This window comes from Bubalus bubalis, chromosome 4 (genome assembly GCF_019923935.1).
Source record: "Bubalus bubalis isolate 160015118507 breed Murrah chromosome 4, NDDB_SH_1, whole genome shotgun sequence".
Classification (NCBI taxonomy): Eukaryota; Metazoa; Chordata; class Mammalia; order Artiodactyla; family Bovidae; genus Bubalus; species Bubalus bubalis.
The window spans coordinates 124,678,746-124,694,266 of NC_059160.1; the positions used below are offsets into that span (position 1 = coordinate 124,678,746).

The 15,521-nt window shown below is 43.5% G+C and overlaps 1 protein-coding gene across 8 annotated transcripts in view; it reads right to left on the minus strand.

Annotated features, from left to right (window-relative positions):
• Positions 1-953: 953 nt before the first annotated feature.
• Positions 954-15,521, minus strand: part of SIPA1L2 (signal induced proliferation associated 1 like 2) — a 251,449-nt gene continuing 236,881 nt past the window's right edge. For 5 of the 8 annotated variants that reach the window (XM_044942017.2, XM_044942019.2, XM_044942020.2 and 2 more), the window contains 4 exons: positions 7,378-7,431; positions 6,733-6,856; positions 5,487-5,568; positions 954-2,210 (listed from right to left, as the gene is read on the minus strand). In XM_044942017.2, coding sequence (XP_044797952.2) covers positions 2,064-2,210; positions 5,487-5,568; positions 6,733-6,856; positions 7,378-7,431 — 407 coding nt within the window. In that variant the 3' untranslated portion in view covers positions 954-2,063. The remainder of the gene's footprint in view (positions 2,211-5,486; positions 5,569-6,732; positions 6,857-7,377; positions 7,432-15,521) is intronic. The other 3 variants (XM_025284507.3, XM_025284515.3, XM_044942022.2) reach the window with 1 other exon arrangement.

Consider the following 15,521-nt stretch of genomic DNA (forward strand, 5'->3'; position numbering starts at 1 on the left):
ACTGAGCTGCTAAGGGTACATTTTGTAATTAACACATGTCCATGAGGACATCAAGTTGCTCAAAACCACACGCACTATGGGAGGACAGTGATTTTCTACAGCTTGGCTGCTGCCTGGAAACATTCATTTGACAAAAGTCCTATAGGCCAACACATGGTCATGTTCTCTGGCATAGCCTTTGGGGGAAGACTTGAGAGATGATTTATTCTTTGCTAGTATCAGGCAAGAATACTGGAGTGAATAGCCATTTCCTCTTCCAGGGGATCTCTGCAACCCAGAGACTGAACCCAGGTCTTGTGCATTGCAGGTGAATTCTTTAGTGACTGAACCACCAGGGAAGCCCTAGTATGGACAGAGAAGTATTTCTTCAAAAACAAAACAGAAAGCTTCTGGTGGGACTTCTCTGGCAGTCCAGTGGTTAAGACTCTGTGCTTCCAGTACAAGTGACATGGGTTCCACCCCTGGTCAGAAAACCAAGATCTCACATGCCATGTGGCCTGACCGAAAAACAAACAGAACCCTTCTGGTCTCGTCTATAGGTATGGCTTAGGAAGGCGGGAAGACTGTCCATTCAGGGAGGTTAGATCAGGTTCCTTTGTTTTCTCTAAATAACATCAACTTTTGTATCTGCTTGGTTACCCTGTAAAGCAAAAGCATCTGCATGGCTTCAGCCTTAGTTTACTGAGCTGTAAGATGGGAATCCCGGCACCCAACTAGGAAGGGTAATGCTAGAGTTCAATGAGATGGATGAAAAGTGCAAAGAACAGGGTCTGGCACGTGGCAACCATTAACTGCTACTAGTAACTCTTTAAATCAAGTTGGGATTCTGTAAGAAGGCTAAGTAGTAATCAGTATAGATTACGGTCCTAAATGACCCAGAATAAATTCTCATACACTCAGATTGTTGACATATCAGACCATCAAAGTCTACATTCACCTGACAACACTGTGCCTTGTGTGGACTCATTTTAAACATTTATTAAAAAAAGCAAAATGTACGTTCATCTCAAATAGAACAGTTAAAAATGGTAAAGCAATACAAACAACTTGTTACTAGCAGCATCCAGTTGTTAGAAGGTCCGGCCCCACTCCTCACTCTGCTCTGGCAGGCTCAGCCTCCTCTGAGCCCTCTGCCACCTACACCGCCCTCCGTCATAGTGCAGGTGAAACCAAGGTTTATAAAATTAACAGTTTAAGGTTAAATAAGCTTAAATAAGGGTGTTAAATACAAGACACTTCATCAAAGCTTCTGTACAAAGATAAACAAATTTGGCATTGTACAAGTGATTCTGCTGGCTCATGGCACACAGGAGAGCTCTCGTAAGTAAGCAGGTTGATGCTTTTTTTCAGCAGAGCATTAACTATACAAAAGTGAACTAAGAGTTGAAGTGACTACTCAGTGAGCCATTTACAAGGCATATGAATCATTTTTTTTTAATCAGAACACTGTGAATATTCAGGCACCGTTTGCTCCTGCAAATAAATAAGTCTCTAAAGGAACTGCATTTGAACTCGAGTTAGACACATCAGTGCTTTTTCTGTACCCCCTGCCCCAACACGGCTTTTCCAACTATTTCATCTGCTTCTTTCTTATTGCTATGATAATGTGGCTGTGGAAATAAAACTACTGTACATCCAAAAAAATAGAGCACCTTTAACATTAAAGTATATGTCTGATTATTTGTTTTCATGTTTATTTTACAATTCTAAAGCCCAAACTATGGTAAACTGCTTTAATATCTCTACCGGGTCACCTGATACATAAAGCCCAACCATCGTCCCTCGTGAGGTAAGCCCACACAGAGCTCTATGTCAGCAGAGCCTGAGAGGTCCACACTGACACCCGAGTTTACATTCATCTCGACACCAGCGTTACATTCATCTTCACGGTGTTGCTCTCTGCGGTCACACAGTGGCTCCCTGTCCTGCTGGGGGCGTGGTGCTAGACAGAGTGGGATAGCAAACACAGCTACGATGGGCCAGAAGCACAGCAAGAAACCACACGTTGGCGACTATGAAGGGACTCCGGGCTTCCCCAGGGTCCCCAGTGGGTGGTGGCCTGGTTACGGCTTCTTGTCGATGGTGTTGAAGAACCACTCTGTGAACTTGCGCAGCTGGGCCGCAGCTGTCTGCGACTCCTCCTGCAGCCGCAGGTTGTCCTGCCGCAGGTGCTGTACCTCCGCCTGCAGCACTGCCTTGTCCTGCTTCTCCTGGGAGAGGGGATGGAGACAAACAGTCACGCACCTGCTAGGCAGTCTCTCCTCCCAGCTGCCGTCTGAGCACTTCTATCCTATTTACACATTTTACAGATTTGTTTGTTTATTTCTTGGGGGCAGAGGGGATCTAACTGCCTGTTCTGGCTTCCCCAAAAATGAGGGTGAGAGTGAGTAACTAAGAATATTCTTTCCTGTCTTCCCACGTTGTTCCCAATAGAAGCCAAGACAGCTGTTATATGGGAAGATGATAAACCAGTTTTGATCATCTTCTCTCTGAAAAAGGGGGCCTGGGAAGAGGTGTTGCCTTGGATAGGAGGACAGAGCTTCCATGGCATGCCTTCTTACTGGACAAGTCAGAATCTGCAGAGCTGCTGATTGTGGGTTTGGTTTTCATCATCTCTTCTCATCTGAAAGCTTTCCTGGGAAGGCGTATTTCCATAATCCACACTTTCCTTCAAAGTGTGCTACTAAAAACTGTTCAAATAATCAAGATTTTTCAGAAGAATCACAAACAGAGTTTCCAATGGACAGTAATTTGTGTCCAATAGACACAAATTTGAGCTCCCAAATGCTGAAAGGGATGTCTTGACCAAGAGAGAAAGAGGAGGTCATCCTCACGGTGAGTGCTATTTTTAAAGGGAGGTGACTTGATTGTCAACACTGCAGACACACCTGCAGCACTGAGCTGGGAGCTCAGGCTCTTCAGGACACTGGCCCCCTCAGCATGTCTGGTCCTGTCCTTGACGTTTGCTCCTTTTTCCTGTCCCTCCACAGCCCGTCCCCAACACCACTTGCCTCATCTAATGAACAAAGACACCAGTCTCAAGAGGAGGCTTGGATTAGGACTGGTTGCTAACTCAGCCCACTCAAGTCTGGTCTTCTCTTGGTCACTACAAGAGGCTCAAGCTCCTGTTCTCCCCTAGCTCTGGGGCTCTCATTCCCAACACAGCTCAGACATCCCTGCTGCAGCCCAGCTGCCAGCCTCTCTTGACCCTCAGTCCTTCTCCTCTACCCACGGAGTGTGTCCTGTCACTAAAACCTTCTATACTTTCAACACCTTCCATGATTGTTCCTTTAATTTCAGCTGTAAATGAGTCTTGGCTCTCTCTTGGGGATGCTGCTTTCCCAGCAGCTCAGAATGGCGAGGGCACGTTTTGAAGAGCACGTTGGTTAGAGGCAAGGCAGGCCAACACCTCGCCCCTGATGCCCAGTGCAGGTAATTGCTCTCCTCTAAAATCCCAGCTCCTGTGAGAGCATTACATTGGCTGTAAGACCTAGCACCCCTGCTCTTTGCCATGGTCAACTATATCTCCAGCCCTTCCCATCATGGAAGATTCTAGAACATGGTTCCTTTTCTTCTTTCCTTCTCCATTCATCATGTCTGTTAATGATTTCAAGACCCAACAGACAATCCATATGATTAAGCCTTTCTGTGATCTTAAGCCCACCCTCCTCACTACCCCTCACCCCGCCTCAGCCATATCCTGGACCTTGAAGCTATTATTGATAACTGCACATGTTCCTAAATGTTTCAAGCCCTGACTGCCTGATCACTGCCTGTTGTCTTTTTAAAATAATTTCTCCAGTATCCACCCCTCAAAAATGACCTTAATCCACCAATCTTGCCTTTTGGTCACTGTCCATTAACACCCACTGCAGGGACATTATTCCTCCTCACCCAGCTTAGACTCCAAGTCCCTCAGTTTAATCATATCCTTTACAAACTGCATAACTCTAATATTGGTTAAATTCAACTCTCCAATTATTCTACACCTATCAGGAAACAGAGTTACCGGCCATCCCAGTTGGTCCGAGATGTTTTCGGTACCAGCTCTAAAAGTTCTGTGTCTTAAACCCATCAGGAAAACTAGGACAGCTGGTCATCCTTGCTGGAGGAAACACCTAATTCATGCTACAATCCCACTAAATACCCAATTACCCTCCATTCTACACCTTCCCTCCATCCTTATCTCTTACCCTCTTTCCCATTGCTCACTCTCAGTTCTGGAATAAAGAAATAAACTAGAGGAGAACTTTGTCAACCTGTCTCTGTTTGGACTACAGCCATACCTCACTTCACTAGGCTTTGCAGAGACTGATGTTTTACAATTTGTAGGTGTGTGGCAACCCTGCATTAAGCAAGTCTCTCAGTACCATTTAGCCAACTGCATTTGCTCACTTCATGTTTCTGTGTCACATCTGGTAATTCTCCCAATATTCCAAACTTTTCCATTGTTATTACATTTGTTATGGTGATCTCTGATCTTCAGTGTTACTACTCTAATTGTTTTGGCACTTTTTAGCATAAAGTATTTTTTAATTAAGGTATGTACATTGTTTTTGTAGACATAATGCTATTGCACACTTAATAGACTACAGTACAGTATAAATGTAATTTTTATATGAACTGAGAAACCAAAATATTCACGTGACTCAATTTACCGTGATATTTGCTTTATTGCAGTAGTCTGGAACCAAACCTGCACTATCTCTGAGGTAGACTTGGCACTCGTGCGTGAATCACTCATACACACTCTGCCATGGTAACTGTTGAGAACAGTCCCTACTCGCATCTGGGGCTACACCCTCCTTGTTAGGCTTAGGACATTACACTCTTTACTCCCACTATTATTTCCCTCCCAACTGGGTTATTTCCACCAGCATTAGTGTCAGCTGTTACTTCTCCCTTCTTTCACCAACAAAACCCTCCCTACCCAATTATCACCCTCCAGCTACCTGTACCCCATTTCATTTTCCTGGAGAGTGAAGCAGCTACCCAGCATGGCACTGATAATTCAACAAGAGCTCAGCAAACGTCCATGGGATAAACAATGCCATGTCTTTTGAGGACTGAGAACACACAGGTTGACGGGTAGAGAAGACGCTGACTCCCTGGGGGGGACCATAGCTTGGGGAGACCAGGCTTCCTGGCACCAACTAACTCCTGTTAGGTCAACTCCTAACTGATCATCCACTGAACTGACAAATGCTAGTATGCTGCGTGTCTACCTCACTCTGAAGACCGGCCACCCAAAGGCTCATCCTCGTTTAGTCAGATCCACCGGATCTTGTGTCTCCTACAATAAAATATAGTAGCTGTGGGCAAGAGATGGAGTCAGACCTTGGGCATCTCCATTCCCATTTACTGTTGGGCTTTGATTAGGGCACTTATCGTTCTCAAGGGTCTTTCTTTTTATTCCTAGTAGTTAAAAGGGGTTGATTGTATAAGAGAAAGAGTTCTGAGCAGGAACTTCCAATTGATTGTTTTACCTTCCGAAGGTCTGTCTGCAGCTGCCGAAGAATCAGCTCCAGCTGGTTGACTTTCCCGGTCAGTGTGGATGGAGAGCGCTCCCTAGCAAGGAAGGAATGACTTAGAACAACTCAAGGGTGCTCAAGTCAGGCCAGGGCATCCAGAAAGTTGGCAATGTTTTCATGGAAGATGTTCTACCATGTGCCGAGAGCACAGCAAGGAAATAAATAAGATTATATCAGATGTTGAAGGTCAACATGTCACTGCTTTGGTGGAAAATCCCTCCTGGGTTGCTTTTGACTTAAAAGGGGCTTCAGAATCTCTACTTGTGTATACATTGGTAAGAAAACAAAAGATAGATGATCTAAATGCGTTTAGGTAGCCTAGATTAGGCAGACCAGAATCAAGTCCTGGGAACCAGATAGAAACTCAATTTCCCCAATTTGCCTTTCTCTATCAAGAAAGAGGAGAAGGCAATGGCACTCCACTCCAGTACTCTTGCCTGGAGAATCCCATGGATGGAGGAGCCTAGTATCAAGAAATTCATCACCACGATGATCATGCAAGTCATTGATCACTCAAGTTGATAGAAGAGTGGGAAATAGGAGTGGATGGCACTGAGAAAGAAAGTAACACCCTGTGGGTGACGAACACATCAAGAACACAGGGACAGAGGGACTTCCCTGGTGCTCCAGTGGTTAGGACTCTGTGTTGCCCATGCAAGGGGCATGGGTTCAATCCCTAGTTGGGGAACTAAGATCCCACATGCTGTGTGGTGCAGCAAAAAGTATTTAAAAAAAAAAAAAGAAAAAAGAAGAACACAGGGGTAGAGACAGCTGGCTCCTGGCATACTTCAGTGGGAGGTGAGGGGCTGGGTGGAGGCCCAGGGTTGAGGGGAGCATGCGTGCTCAGGAGTTGAGTACGTGCAGCCTGGCAGAGGGAGGGTGGTCAGCAAGCTGCCCTGTCCAGTGCTGCTGCTGTGATCAGGTGGCAGACACTGACTGGGGCCACCCCATCCCACGTGGGAACTCAACCTCCCCATCCAGGAGGTCTACACGCCTTGGAGGCAGGACTCGCCCGTGGAGCACAAGCTCCATCCAGCCCAGCAGGGCAGGAAGCAGAGTCAGGCCCGCTCAGTCCCTTCTCCGGGTCCTTCAGGACTAGGTGAAGACAGGGGAAACGGTTTCCTGGCTGCTCTGGGCTGAGCTTCTGTTAATTGCTGGGGCCTGGGACATGGGAAGGAGGCACACCACAGGGGCCACATACCCAGCTGGGTCCATGAAATCTTTGCCGCTGCCAGGATCGACGCACAAAGGCAGCTCCTGGGCCCCTTCCAGGTCCTGCTCGGGGTGCATGTCCGTCAGGGTGCAGAAGGACGCCACTCTCTGGTCTGGGCAGGGAAGACACACACAGACAGAAGGGTTAGGAACAGCTGCAAGGCACTGGCTCCCTGTGGAAGCGAATAGTTTCTAAATAAAACCTGCCCCTCCCCCCACCAGTTATTGCCCTGTTTTAAAGAAAACAAAGAAAAACAAACTCAGGCAAGCTGCTGACAACCAGCAAGCATTCAGACTGGCCGTCCTGCTGGGCTGCATAGCACACAGACACCACAGCCACGGGGAAGACAAGCAGACACTGGATTTGCTACAGCCAATCTTTCTTCTGTGCACATCCCAAGAAATGCCAAAGCTGTCACTGGGTGTGAAAGAACGGCGTTGGGTGATGAACAGAACTCAGGAGAGGCACCTCTCTCCAAACCTGGAGAGCATCCTTGAGACACGATGGCCCGGACATGTCACCCTGGGTATCCCCAACCCTCCGCGTGTCTATAACCATGCACACGTGCAGATAACGAACAGAAAGGAAAGGTCATGGAGGATGGAGCACCCACAATCAGCCCCGAACAGTCACCTAGATAGGATGTGTGATGACAGAGCAGCCCAAGTTCTTCATCTGAGTCAAGACCTGAAATAAGATTTATTATTTTCCTTTGAACAGTAATCTCTCTCCTCACTTGAGTGCCTCTGGGGTACACGTAAGGCTCAGGTGACGGGTCCTATGAAAAACAGATGTGTGGGTGTGAGAGGGCCACATGGGTATACGTGTGTGCATATCTGCAGATGTGTGTAAGTGTCTGTGCGTGTCTGCCAGTGTGTATATGTTGTGTGAGGCCAAGAACTGCCCTGAGAGACTGTAATACAATGCCAAAGAATGTGGTCAGATTGTACGTTTCACATGTGATGGTCCTGGCTGGACACACAGGTGTCATGTACAACAGTTAAGTTGCATGCCACACACATGCCAATCCAGCTGCAGGAAGGTGTGAGCATTTTGGGTCTGCTTGAATGACCCGCTCCCTGAAGGTGAAGATGGTGGTAGTGAGAGAGATTAGCAAATATTTTCACTCAAACCCTTAGAGGAAGATCTGCAGCACGGGGAGCAATGATAAGCATGACTACCTTCCCTCCCCCGTCCTCGCCCCCAAACAGCACAAGGCCATTTCTGTTCCCGGCACCAGTGACTTCACATTCAATGCCTGGAGCTGGACAGAAAAGGGAACATGATATTCTTTGAAATGGGCACCAGACTGACCCAGCTGTGAGGGCTGAACCCAAGAACACTGGCCCAGAAAGGCCGAAAGGCATGCAGAGAAAACCCTGCTTTCAGCAAGGTGGAGGTGAGGACCGGGGATGCATCTCAGCATCCACGCTGGCTCCGCCTCCACACGCCCGTGCCCGAGCGCATCTGCAGCTGGACTCTGAGGGATGCAGCAGGTGCGTTAGCGCTGCTGCTGCTTTTTCACATGATTTGATTAATGGCTGAGAAACCACACTGGGGTCCGTGTCATGGGTGCTCTGTGCTTAATTTAACCTATTATGTCTCCCCCTGGCTGCTGGCTGCATCTCCTAATGAAGCTACCTGCTCAGCTGGTGGTTTCTGGAAGGTCCCACACAGCCCGTTAATTAGAGAGGATGGCGGAGCTGCCAGGAGCCCTGGAAGGAGCCAGGCTGCAGGGCCAGGGTGCCGTGCTGAGCACCCCACGTGAAGGAGCATACAGCAGGTTCCCAGCCGCACATCCCTTTCCCCCATCGTGACTCCTCAATGCCTGCTGACAGGCACTCAGGTGTCCTTCAGTCAACGTTCCGGAAAGGCTTAGGGGCCTGCTCCACACTTAGCACCTTCTATAGGATGACAGACCTTCTGTGACTATACATTCCTGAGAGATGACCACATTCCCAGTTTGATAGACTAGTAGGATTTATACATCTGATGAAATAATTTGTAATTTAATTATAATTAACAGCATTTAGAGAATGAACCTATGGTTCCTGGGGAGGGAAGGATGGGGGGTAGGAATAGTTAGGGAGTTTGGGATGGACATGTACACACTGCTATATTAAAAATGGATAACCACCAAGGTCCTATTTTATGGCACAGAGAACCCTTCTCCATGTCACGTGGCAGCCTGGATAGGAGGGGAGTTGGGGGGAGGATGGACACATGTCTATGTATGGCTGAGTCCCTTTGCTATCTACCTGAAACTATTACAACACTGTTAATTGGCTATGCTCCAATATAAAATAAAGAAGCTTTTGAAAAAAGATTAACAGCATAATTTGGGCATTGCCTGCTTTTACGCCTGATGAGATGTGACCAGCAGAGGTGGGGCAGGAAGGATGGGCGCACAGGCTGGGGGCGAGGGTGAAGGCTCTGGGGAAGGGTGGGGGGTCTGGGCTGCCAGGGTGCCAAGATAACCTTCTGTCCTGTGACAGCCCTGAATCAGGAAACAATTACCACTTAAAAAAACAAAACAAAACAGCAGACACATTTTTTATTTCACAGCGAATTTAACTACTGAACAAAAGGAATGAAAGAAAAAGAATTTATTTTTCTCACTTTTTAAAAGTTTTGTTGACTCATCCACATTTTATGCAACCCAGTGATAATTCAGTTAGTTTCTATCTTTCTTAATATAGTTGATTCTGATCATCAAATCTAAATATCTCAATGAAAACATCTTGGCTTGCTTCCTCTATTTTTACCTGAATTGATAAAATAGCCACATATTTGAAGAAATAGAACTTACTATTGGCAGCCATTCAAACATTCCTTGGGGAGAAACAAGGTCCTACCAGTCAGGAGGCTAGAAGCCAAAAATAGAGTTTTGCCAACAATGTAATTTCACAAAGAAGATTTCACTTTGAATCCAAAAAGCTTGGGAGGCTGAAATGCAACTAGAATGCTACTTGATTAAGTACAGACACTAAACTACTTTGTAAAATGGCTAATTTAGTGACAGTTTCCAGTAGAAGCTTTATTCCTCCAGAGCTTATTTCGGTAATAATAAATATTTAGTAACCAAGAAATTACTGACATTGAACCGAAAGGCACAGACAAGACTATAAGAAAAAGAGAGGCTCAGAGTATGAACTTCATGTAAATGGTGAGCTCAGCGAGGATCCAATTACCCACACTGTACATGTTTTCCCTTGAAATCATCTTTAAAAAACCTGATTGCAATGTCAGTTTCTTGTTTTTAAAGTTTATTTTATTGAAGCATAGTTGATTTATAATGTTGTGTTGAGTTCTGCTGTAGAGCAAAGCAATTCAGTTATATATAGATATTCTTTTCCATTATGGCTTATTACAGGATATTGAATATAGCTCCCTGTGCTACACAGTAGGACCTTGTTTATTGTCAGTTTCTCATCTCAGTGCATTTAGCACTGAGCAAGAGGATGCACAGTCAGTAGGCTGTGAGCTGAGACGGCTGACATAACAGTTGCCTGCAAATAATCCCCATGACCCCAGGCCAGCTGTGTGGAGCAATGAACCCCATAAGGCCAAGCCTGCTTCGTGAGGGACGAGTGCTTGATCAACTAGCCATGTCTGCTGAGGGCCAGGAACAGGAGAACAGATATGCCCCAGATGTATGCCATACAGGACATGCATGCGTGAGGCTAAATTAAATGAAACCCATTTCCACAACAGAGCTGTTCTAATGTCTTTGCTACACTACACATTATAGAAAAGTTGGGGCTCTCTAGTTACAAGTGAGCATGCACACATCGCTATATAATACAGGGAACCCAGCCAGGCACTCTGTGATGATCCAGAGGAGTGGGTTGGGAGTGGGTGCGAAGGAGGCTAAAGAGGGAAGGGATATACATATATACACACATACTCTTATGGCTGATTTGAGTCACTGTATGGCAGAAACGAACACAAAATTATAAAGCAATTATCCTCCAATTAAAAATTTGTTTAAAATGTATGCTTTTTATGCTCTGTTCAAGAAACCAAGGGCATAAGTAACCTAATAAAAGTGTAAACTTGTACTTTTCCAGAAAATACACGTACAAGAACTATTTCATTTCCACAGTGACGTCTGATAAATGAGTTAATTCTGCACACGCCACTAGCTCACACATCCGCTTGCAATAATTACCACCAGTGGGGAAGAGCTGAAATCCCGAGGGGAGGAAAGGCCTGCAGGGAGCTGTGTGGGATACTGACATCTAGTTTCTGATCATCAGTTTATAAAGCTGCCTTTAACGCTTCATTCCACTTAAGACAACATCATCCACTTAACAAATGCCCAAGAACACACCGATTGGCCACCCCGGATATTCTGACAAATGAGAACTATCTTGAATCCTAGGACTTTTAAAAAGACTCCACTCTCCTTCTCCTGTTTCATTGTCCGACCCACAGCCAGCTTTGCTAGCTGGGTTTGTTCATTTGACCATACTGGGGGGATAGGATCTCTCTCTGTATCATTTGGTCCCTCTTTACCCGACATTATTCCTTTCACTTCATACATAAAGGAAGTGAAAAGTATGCAAGGGTGACAGATGATGGTCTCAGTGTATAATAACACTGATGAGAGGTGCTGTGTAGGAGTTCTGATGGGCAGAGGGTCACATCTCACCCCTTTCCCTGAAAACAGAACAACCGCCCACAGGGCAGCAAGCCAGGACTGGGACTCAGCCAGTTTCCAAACTATCACAGGAGAAGGGAGTGGCAGCGTGGACCCTGGTGAGAAAGGCACTCAGCACCTGATTCACCTTCTCTCTCACAAGTTTATGAAGGAGTTCTCAATTTTTAGACACTGGTTTTGGAGCAGAGCTGCATAACACCTCTGTTCACTTATTAATTAATGTTTAACAATGCTGCATAGCATTTCTGTATTGAACGGTTTCTATTCTTTTGAATCATTGCCAGTAAGCAAGTTCTCAGGAGTGAGATTTCTGGTCAAAGCGTGGGTACATTTTCTGGCTCTAGTTATATGCTGTCATATTGCTTGAACACAAAGATGGATTGTTTTATAATCTTTGTAACGATATCAGATGAGAGTGTTCATAACTATTCAGAGCTGCTGTGCGGTTTTTCACACTCGCAAAGTAGCTCATATTGTCTACATTTACATATGTGGCTGAACACCTTTCAAGTCCTTACTTATTGCGTGATCCTTCTCTTGGACCGTGTGTCATATGTCCTGACCATTTATTTCTCACGCATTTGGTATTTTTTGGTGGTCATGTTCCTTCATTCACTGGAGACACTTAGGTTTCACCTGTCAAATTTATTACAAATCTTACCCATGTTCCCCAGTTTCCCCTTTAATGTTCTCTTCCAGGTTCATCAAAGATTTAAATACTTTTATCTGGTCCCATTACATTTTGCATGTTCTCTCACAAATCCACAGTTATGGTACAGGCATGCTTCTAAAACATTCATCTTTGTCTTTACTTTTTCTAGAATCAACTTTTCCAAGTCCTAAATCCAAATGGAGTATGGAAATCCCACCTCACTCTCATTTAACTCTTGAATATACACAGATTTTGGTCTAGGCTCTTTTTATTTTCCTTCAAAAGGACTAACTTCTATTCTTTGAATCATTACTATGTTGTTTTAATTATTACTTACAGTAAACTTTTATTGTTGACCATTATTCATCTATCTGCCAAATGGATGCAAGTATCCTACAGATATTTGAAATGAAATGGTACAAAATCTGTGAATTAACTCAGGAAGCGCTCTCATCTTTCCTGTGTGCTTTCTCTCCATTCCTATCCTTCCATATATAGCGACTTTTCAGGTATCAAAGGGCCCAGTGCTTTCTCTCCTTACGATTCTAATGATAGGTGAACTCCCAAGGAATTTATTTTGATCTTGCCAAGGTGTCCTTTATGACTGATATGTGGCTGCTGCACATGCCACTCCTCACACCAGGAGGAAGAGCCTACTTCCATCCTGGGGTCTGGGCTGGCCCTGGACTTCCTCTACCCAATAGGATGTGGTGGATATAATATTCTGGGTCTTGAAACATCACATATCTACTGCTTATGCTCTCCTGACTCCTTAAGTCACATGTGAAGAAGTACAATTACTTTGCTGGAGACAAGACTCCAGCCAGATTCCAGTGTTCCAGGTATAGGCATATAAGAGGAGTTACCTTAATGCTCCAGACCCAGTTGAGCTCCAGCTGAATACAGCTGCATGACTGACATCAACTGAAAACACAGGGAACAGAAGAACCACTCAGCTGAGCCTGGCCAACCCATGGAATCATGAGACATGACAAACTATAGTCTTTAGCCATAAATTTTAGGGTGGTTTGTTATACAGAAATAGACAACTGAAAAGGCTAACAATGCTTTGAAAAATATGCATTATAAAAATATGAACTATACTTTAGAATACCTACTTTATAATATCTAATAATTTCTTTTTGATTTATATTTTCTAGATGTAGAATTATATCCACAAATGCTTTCTTACTTTCAAAATTTACTCTTTTGAATACTGGATTCCAGTACAAAATTAAAGGACATGATCTCTGAGGATATCCTTGTTTAGTCTCTAGACTTAAGTGATACACTTTAAACATTAAAAAAAATTTTTTTCCACTAAGTGTTATTTGGTATAGTATTATATAACTATATTCAATATCCTGTAATATTATATAAGGGAAAGGAGTATGAAAAAGAAAAAAATATTTATACACGTTTGTATATATAATATATATATCTGAATCACTTTGTTGTACAGCTGAAAGTAACATAACATTGTAAATCAACTATACTTGAACTTTTAAAAGTATTATGGAATAAAGTTGATATTCTTTGTTAGGGTTTGAAGGTATCTCTCAATTCTTAATTTTTATTAGAAATAGGTCTTAATTCTATTATACATACCCTTTCTGAGAAATTGATACGACAACTTTTAATGACTTCATCTATTATAACTTATTATGATTAAAGGTTTTCTTTTATTAAGCCAGCTAACTTCTTGCTAATAACAATGAATATCTTTTCAATTTATGACTGAGCTTCATCTAAGCTGTCTTACATCAACATTAATGACTAAGATTGTCTTAAAATTTTTCTTTTCTATGTGCTATGAGGAAAGAATCCTATTATGCAATGAGGCTGCTAATACATTTCAAGAAAAATTTATGCAAGGGCATTATCGCTCTTTGAAACTTTGAAAGTAATGAACTGTAAACATTAGTTTTGGGTGATATTTGGGATTTGGAAATATTCTTGCTTAATTTTTTCAATGCCCTCCACACTCTGACTTCTACTTACTGTTTCTCATGCTCTTCCCCTGCCCGCCCCACTTTCTTGCAGGAAAGATCCAATTATCTTATTCATCAGATTTATTCCTACATAGGAATAAAGTGACATTCCTTAATCATGCTATCATCTCTCATCTATTTAATACTAATTTCCTTCCTCATTTCTAACTTTGTTCACTTGTGTGTTCATTTTCTGAACCAATTTATATTGGCTTACCAATATTCAAAGAAAAAATGATCATTAATTAAATTTACAAATTGCACAGAAATTACAATTATAAGGTTTTTAAGAAAATCATTTGATTTCTTTCTTTACTTTTTTTTGTTTTCTTTCACAACCTCTGTAGAATGTTTTTAAAGTACAGTTACTTAATTTTCACTTTGTTTTTCCATTTAAATATAAGTTTCTGAAGCAGTCTTTTTGTTTAAGGCCTACTCCCTGCTGTAGTCCAAAGACTTTTCTAGGTAACCTCTTCTTCATCTTCACTTACTAGAAAAGAAAAAGATGCTCTTATCATAGTCCTTAATTCTTCCTTGCTTCAGTCGTATCCAACTATCTGCAACACTATGAACTGTAGCCTGCCAGGCTCCTCTGTCCATGGGGTTCTCCAGGCAAGAATACTGGAGTGGGTTGCCATTCCCTTCTCCAGGGGATCTTCCCAACCCAGGGATTGAACCCATGTTTCCTGCATCTCCTGCACTGCGGGTAGATTCTTTACCTGTTAAGCCACCTGGGAGGCACAATTATCACTAGACTAATATTTAGAACTGTCTGAATTGTTAAAGTTTTTGGTTTATGTTTTGCTCCTATTTTCTGATTTAATTCCCATTTCATGCCTGTGGAGAGAAGTGTGGGGAAAGGTGCCTTCTCTTAGTGACCCCAGGGGAATGCTATGCACAGGATGCTTGGAGAATCTTGTATTCCTACAACACTGTGAATGGTATCTTCTGTGTACCCCGAGAGTACACTGTGTACCTGGAGAGCTCAAACATGTTTAAGCAATCAAGACTGGGGCTGATTAATTTGGTACTGCTGTTGTATTCTTTTTTTTTTTTTTCATATTTGATAGGAGCTTTTCCCTTGGTTACAAAACCCAAGCCCATATACAAAATTAGGAACACTTTTAGATGCCTCTTTTGAAAGACTGTTTTAGTCCCTTTTAACTGCGTTAAAAAAAAACAAAACAAAAAAAAACAATTTTTCAGCACTATTTTGAAAACTGAGAAGTTCAGGAATATACTCAGTTTCCTTTTATCTACAATATGGTGCAATTCCAATTCCAACCGATAAGGTCACAACAGATTGGATCAGGCCAATGTATAGGTTCTTCTGCATTGTGCTGTGCTATGCTTAGTCACTCAGTCATGTCTGATTCTTTGTGACCCCATGGACTGTAGCTCGCCAGATTCTTCTGTCCACGGGGATTCTCTAGGAAAGAATACTGGAGTGGGTTGTCATGCCTTCTTCCAG